The sequence below is a fragment of the Teleopsis dalmanni genome, chromosome 2 (assembly GCF_002237135.1).
Source record: "Teleopsis dalmanni isolate 2A chromosome 2, ASM223713v2, whole genome shotgun sequence".
Taxonomy (NCBI): domain Eukaryota; kingdom Metazoa; phylum Arthropoda; class Insecta; order Diptera; family Diopsidae; genus Teleopsis; species Teleopsis dalmanni.
In genome coordinates, this window is record NC_051847.1 from 196,139,895 (window position 1) to 196,147,893 (window position 7,999).

Here is a 7,999-nt window from a genome sequence, read left to right on the forward strand (position 1 = left end):
TATTTTTACAGTGGCGGCGAATATGTTGTGGCAAGCGGTTGCTACTTCCTTACTTGTTGTTGCTAACCAAATGTGAAAGGAAAAAAATGTCTACAAGGACAATTAATTGGATTGCTAACAGTAAAAGATTTTTGACTAAAAAAGTCTTATTTATATTAGTTTATATTCTTTTTTTATGAGTAGTTTTAACGCACAAGGTTAAGTGAAATGTCGCACAAAAATCGGAAATACTCCACGCGTAGAAAGGTACATGGCAATAAAATATCTTTAATGCTTAAAAATTATAATGATTAAAATGTTTAATATAATTAATTTTGTAGACTTTAATACAAATAAAGAGAATTGCGTGCAAATTACAGAAAAACTCATTAGTGACTCTAAGTGGTTAACTCAACTATTTTACGAGTATAAAGAAATTTGTTTAGTGTTTAGTTGATTTTGATATAGAAAATACAGAAAAAAAATTACTGTGTCAACTTAGAAAATTAAAACTAACCATACATTTATTATGCAGAGCTTTAAACTTTAAATGATATATAGTATGTTAACAACAGTCCGATAATATGTAATATACTATGTAGACAACATTTGTAATCTAATTAATGTGTCATGAACACACAGCGATACTCGTATAAATAAAATTATAAGCCATATTCGGCTAGGGATTAACTTTCTGCAGAAAATGTCTGCCAAGGACCCTGTGTTTACGTACATTCAAAAGCATGTTTTAGTGTCATTAATTTATTTTTTTAAGCTTAAGAGTTAAAAAATTATATTTGAAAATAGTAAAATATTATCTATTATATTTTACGTATAAAATTTTGACTTTTGATTTAAAATCGCAATTTCGACTGTATTTTGAGTAATTAAAGAAGAACAGATAGTTTATAATTTATAATATAACATTACAAATTATAACAATTAAATAATAAAAATGTAATAAATAACTTATAATTTATAACAATTAAATTATAACTACTATCTCTTATAAAAGATTAATAGATTATATATAAGATCATTTACATTAATGATTAATATTTATAATTTAACTATTAGAAATTTGTCAAAGAAATTATTAAATTATTAATTTACTCAAAATACATCGAACCTGTATGCTTGAACCATACGTACACTAGACGTTTAAACGTCTATTTTTATAAAAAAAAAATAAATCATAATTTTAATGTGTACGAAAATATAATACTATATGTATATATAATAATAAATAATTATGGTTATTACTTTATAGTTTTTAGTTAATTTTAAGTATAAACTTTGTTTATGAACTTACCATTTGTGTTTAATTGTGGGTGGGCATTGTGGATCCTTGAGGTCTGAGTGATTTTATGACAAAACTATCGGACACTTGCACATACCGCGGTTTGTTTGTAAAGTAAAATTTGGAATAATTATACGACAACTCAATTAAGTTCATTAGACACATTAATTAGACATATATATTTAAGAAAAATGTATGGAAATTTCTACCTTAAATCACATTCTCACGTTCATTTAAATCGCACACATATAATAAATTATTAAATAATTACAATTACTATTTGTTTTAGTATTTTTTTAATAGTTTTTAATTTTTAGAATAAAAGAAATAAAAATATTTTATTAATTATATTGTAAAATATTTTAAACCATAATCAATAAACAAAAATTATAAATCACAACAACAATACCGAAACATTTCATATCCAAAGTTTATACGCACAAAACGCAACGGTAAAAGAATAATTAGAAAGTCTCATCTTGAGAACACTCTCCGTACGACTAAACATTAAAATTCCAACAAATTTCACACCTCCCACCAAAATAATAAAATATTTAACTGTATTGAGAGAAAAAAAAAGAAAAAAGAAAAAAGAAGAAAAAAAAGTTTGCATCAAAACTGGTCGTGCCACATTCATTTGCAGTTGATGATCAAAATAACAACAAGAATAGTAGTCGAGACTCGATTGCAACGTCACGCTCTTCATTTTTTGCATCCCTATCATTTGTTTTCGTTTATAGAGAGTAATCGAATATCGAATAACACAAGTATGGCAGAAAAAAAAATATGATATAAACATTATTAGTGTAAATTAATATTAAACTATTGATCACTGTTTTCGTTTTTTTTTGTTGTTTATATATGTTGATCCTTTTTTTGAGTCAGTGCAACTGGGCACTTTTACTCTTTGATAGCTGGGGGTACTACAGGGTCCCATCCATCCCATTGACTAATTTATGTATTCTTTATAAGCTTCATGATTAGTCAGTGATTGATCTAAGATCTGCGTACCTCCCCGTGCGGAGAATGATTACTCTAAGAATAGATAGTACTAAGTAGAATAGCCTGTCAGTTTTCGCATATGTTACGTATAAGAGCTTAATGAAAATTTCTTTCAAAGATTTAATATCATTTAACCTCACTTTTTTATAAAGAATATAATATAATCAATTTTTTCCCCAGAATCCTTTTCAGTACAATATCTAAAATAACAACAACAGTAACAATTACTTTCACTATACATGATAAGTTGAAATTTCAATGAATTCTTCCATTTCAAAAAATTTCAACAAATTAATAATACCTTATTACTCCACATCCTGGCTGTAAAGTCATTAGTGAAGCATATTACAATAATTTTACCAGGAAATGTGGTTCAATTTACTGTACATGACAATATTGACGTTGGAAGTAAACACTAATTTCGTTCAATACATATTAATAATTCTAATTGCTGTCGGTTTTTGTTAGTGAATTTTTGTATTTTTGTATGTATTGATGTCCTTGTCGTATCACATATGCCATATCATACATTCACAGCAATTTTTCAACGAAATCTGATTTGATTATTTATTCATGCAACATTTGTCCATAACCTTGAAGGCTACGTTGAAAAGACGTAATTCCATTTTAATGCTCCTGGCCGTTTGAATACGTGTCCATTCAGTCTGAACTTTTCAGCTAGCAGCCTTGCATGCGAATCCTGCACTGAGTTAACTGCTGACATTGGTATTTCAACCAAATTCACTGTTTGAATATTTAGTTCGTCCTGTAAGGTTCTACGTGGTGGTTCACTTTACTCAGACTTACTTCAATCAATATTCAATACTGTGGATATTATTTGCGTGCATTATGAGTGAAGACGATAATGTAAGTAGGAACTTTTTTTCAATATATGGGAGCTTTTTATGTTTCATTGTTAAGTTGTAAAGTTAGTGAAAATAAGTAAAAATAATAAAAGGATATTATTTATTATATATAAACAATATATAATGAAATGAGCACAATAAAATTACTATTTAAATTTTGTTAAAACTTATAATAATATTTATCGTATATATAATTACGATATAGAACAGTATATAGTAAAAATGATTAAGTATTTGTCAAGAATCTAACTAAACGTCATATATACCACAGATAGCTTTATTTAATTTTTGTATTAAATTTTATTTAAACATCAGTTCCGAAGGCAGTAACTATTTTACTTAATAGAAACTATCAACTTTGGAGAACCATAAATTCAGTTAATTAAAAATAAATAAATATTTTTGTTGTTACAATGTACTACTCTTCGAAACCTCTCTAACTCATTTTTATAGTATAACGCATAATCTTAAATTGCTTATAGAAGAATTTATGTAACTAAGAAATATCTAAATGTGTTATTTTTTTAGGTCAATATTTATACTAAGCTGAAATTTATTAATTTATTAAAGATAACATATAATTATTATACACACATATAATTATTCATATACATATACATATAGTTATTTCATGTATTTTTTCAAAATTATATTATATTATATTTATATTGTATTATAATTATATTTATATTTATATTATATTATACTACTCTTTTTAGTAATCTGTTATAGTTAGAAAGCACTTATTTCTTAATAAATCACCTAACAGTCACTCCAATAAAATTTAACCCATTGAATTAAGTGAGGTCCGTGATATAAGGTTTACTTAATTTAGTTTAAATTATTAACAATGTATAGTTTATAATAAAAATTGTAATATAGTGTATTTAGTGAAAAGGATTTTAAAACTTATTGTTTGTCTCCATTGTAACATACAATAAATAAATGTATTAAAAAAAAAATATTATATTATAATTATATTTATAATAATATTGTATTATAATTATATTTATAATAATATTGTATAATAATTATATTTATAATAATATTGTATTATAATTATATTATATTATAATTATATTGTATTATGATTATAATATTATTTTATAATTATATTTATAATTATATTGTATTATAAATACATTTATATTTATAATTATATCATTTTAATTTAATTTTTATTAAAATAAAAATTTATAATATGTATTTATTTATTTTACATATATTGTTCAAAAATGTATTATATCGAAAAAAAGACAAAAGCTAGCAACTTCGTTATAGTCGATATAAAGAAATTTATTAAAAAAATTTATCGATCATTTAAAAATATGTAATTCGATTTTTATAATTTAGTTGGATCTCTATTCATTGGAAGCAAATCTTATCAATAACTCCCAAAGGAAGTTGGGCGATGGCGCAGATAAGGATGCCATAACAAAGCTACGATTGTTATGTTTTAGTAGGGGAGCAACAGGAATACTGGGACTGGGAAGGTAATAGAAAATCAATGAAAGCGTTTAACTATGTATATAATTAATTAAATTTAAATTAATATATTATTCATATAAAATTATATATTACATAGTATTATATTTATTTATATAGTAACAAATATTAATGAATTTAATACTTAGTATCAATTATTATTTTTATTTAAATTTAATTAAAAATAGCTAAAGACTATAACTGTAGAGTAATTGAATTACATAATTACAGTTTTATTATAATTGCTAACCCAAATTTGGTAGGGCACCGTTTAAATCCGTACTTGCAGTCTCAAAAAATTATTTAAAAATAAATAAATACAAGAAAAATTTCCAAGTGATCACTGATGGGTCAAAAATTTAAGATGGGTATTTGCTATATTCGAAACAGGTGCATGGTTAGCCAAAAATTAAATTAATTAATAAAATAAAATAAATAAAATTTTGTTGTTACAATTCACTACTGCTTATATATTCTATTAAAGATATTCTATTAAAGCAATAGTTCCTATTAAGAAATATGGTTTCTTCCATCGTTATTGACTTTTAATATCAAATTTAATTAAAAATATTTTTATTATAATTATTAGAGCATTCCGTAATATGGATGATGATGGCAGCAAAGCATTAAACGAAGAAGAATTTACTAAAGGTATACATGACTATGGTTTAGAAGCTACTGATGATGAAATAAAGGATATGTTTCAAACGTAAGTCATTATTTTTATAAGTCTAATAACAGATATAATAATATATAGATAATATATTGTTATGTTATAATAATAAGTATGATTATGTAGAAATAATATTTAGTTCTTAGTTAGCAATCATTAGTTCTTGAAAGCTGAGATAGAAAATAACAATCACATTAAAAATTGTATCTCATATTAAAAAGCAAAAGTCTAGCCAAGTTATCGTGAATATTAGACATGTGACTGTCTAAATATCATGGAACTACTATGTACTACCAACTTTCTACCACTCTTTGATAGTAATCAATAATCGGAGTTGCAATATATTGTATAAGCCCTAAATTTTGATTGTTATTAATCCCTCATAGTATTTGTATTATGTGCTTATTAATTGAATAAGAAGACTAATTCCTTGATTCATTGATAAAAGGCATGTTAAGGGAAGTGGTTTCCTGTTTTAAATAATAACAGAGTTACTAAGTATCTCGTATTGGTATAATCTTATCTTACAACTCTTAAATATTTTTTATTATATCATAATGGGTGTCACAATGGTCAATAGATGTCTCTGACTAATATTAATATATAATATGTATATATAAAGAAAGGTTAAGTTGTAAGGGCATGTGCTGATATTACTGTCTGCATGTATAGTCAGAGACATCTATTCATCATTGTGATACCCATTATGATATATAATAGAAATAATAATATATAATATTTATTTAATTTAATAGAAATATTATTTCTTAAAATATCATACCGAAAAACGTATTTATTTTTATGCTTTCTTTACAGTTTCGATGAAGATGGAAGTGGGTCTATAAGCATGACTGAATTTCTACTAAAACTAAGAGTAATTGCTATTAAATATTCCAATCAATAAATAATAAAAAATACAATAATTTTATAAATAAAAATTTTATTCATAATTTTAAATAATTATTTAATAATTATTTATTTAAGCTATTGAAATACTGTTAAACTGATTTCTAAAGAACCACTGTTTTAATTAATGATTATTAAAGTCAATTAAATTTATAATTTTAGCCTCCAATGTCTCAGTGTCGTCTTGATATAATCGATGAAGCATTCAATAAAATGGATAAAACCGCTGATGGTGTCATAACTATTGAGGACTTGAAAAATGTTTACTCGGTTAGGGATAATCCAAAATATAAAAGTGGTGAAATGAGTGAAGACGATATATTAACTGAGTTTCTTCAAAATTTCGAAGGTGGACGAGGTGATAATGATGGCAAGGTATGTGAATTGTATGATTAGCTTGAACAAGCGCTATCAAAAATGAGATCTTAATGGTAAAATACATAGATAAAAATATTTTGCATGCATTTTAAATTTATCTAAGTTATTAATTTTCATTTTTAAATTGGAACCATAATAGACATCATTAAAAAAAAAATTAAATAATAAGTTTTAACATATGTCTTTTAAAATAGAATTAATAAATCAATTTAAAAATTTTAAATTCTATTTTAAATGATTTTTTTTTGACAGTGTACTTATAAATAATTTTCTACTATACTTTGCAGATAACCAAGGAGGAATTTGTGAATTACTATGCAACCATAAGTGCATCCATAGACAATGATCTGTACTTTGACTTAATGATGAGACGTGCCTTTGCTTTGTAATTTTAATTACAAAAGAAAAAAAAAAGTTATGCATTTTTATTAAACAAAAAAATATAAAAACAAAAAGAAATGCATAATAATAATTAAAAAATAAAATCTTGTCAAATTTTTAATTGTTACAAAAAATTGAAATAGAAATCTTGTCAAATTTATATATGCATTTCTCTATTTGTGAATAAATATTTAAAATAATTTTTGTTGAAATTTTATTTCTTATTACATTTCTTGAAATATAAATTTGCATATTTAACGAAGTCGAAAAGACAACATCGTTCTTAAGAGTTCACTTATGTGCTGTTATGCAAAACTTTATGTCTTAAAACAATTTTTTTGTAAGTGTATTTCCTTTATTTCCATTTCTATTTTAGTTTTGCCACATGTTTTTAGCAACTTGCCTGCATGATTGCTAACTTAATTCCATCTTCTTCTTCTCTAGCATTTCAATCAAATTGTATACAATTTGCAAAAACTTCTGTCTATGATGACGTTGCATATGCTAATTATGATGTGTATGATTAGAAGCATACACAGATACACTAACTAATACCAGCACACATGCTATAGTGCTAATATACACAATACGCATAATCACACAGATACTCAAACACAGATATACACTAACTAACATATTTCGACACGTACATGGAAATATTTGCACAGATTCTAATTTTGTAAAATGCAAAACGACACTCAATTGTAACTAGGAAAGCTACGAGTATAACAATGACACTACTATGAACACCAACCATCATCATTAGATACTAACTTCAATTACTACAACAATAACAGCAACAAAACTCAAAATAATAACAACAACAATTTTACTTACTGTTGCAACAACAACAAAAACAACAACAACAACATCAGACGCAACAAAAATTGTTAAAATGCAAAATGACAGTAACAAGTTTTGTCTTAACTTTTGTTTATGTTTGCTCTCATCTACACAATGGCTTCGATGCACTTAAGCCACTTTTGTGATAGAACCAACCAAGTTGCCATCAACAATATATATTCATCT

General features: G+C 24.7%; 1 protein-coding gene across 2 annotated transcripts; it reads left to right on the forward strand.

Annotated features, from left to right (window-relative positions):
• Nucleotides 1–200: 200 nt before the first annotated feature.
• On the forward strand, nt 201–7,020 carry LOC119684062 (calcyphosin-like protein). Of its 2 annotated transcripts, none has more exons than XM_038098008.1 (6): nt 201–246; nt 4,501–4,640; nt 5,222–5,341; nt 6,122–6,179; nt 6,374–6,586; nt 6,877–7,020. In XM_038098008.1, exons 1-6 carry the CDS (start codon nt 208–210, stop codon nt 6,976–6,978), a joined length of 672 nt encoding a protein of 223 aa, XP_037953936.1. In that variant the 5' UTR covers nt 201–207; the 3' UTR covers nt 6,979–7,020. The 2 variants fall into 2 exon arrangements, with proteins under 2 accessions (XP_037953936.1, XP_037953937.1); XM_038098009.1 differs by lacking the exon at nt 201–246 and adding an exon at nt 2,961–3,148.
• Nucleotides 7,021–7,999: the final 979 nt, after the last annotated feature.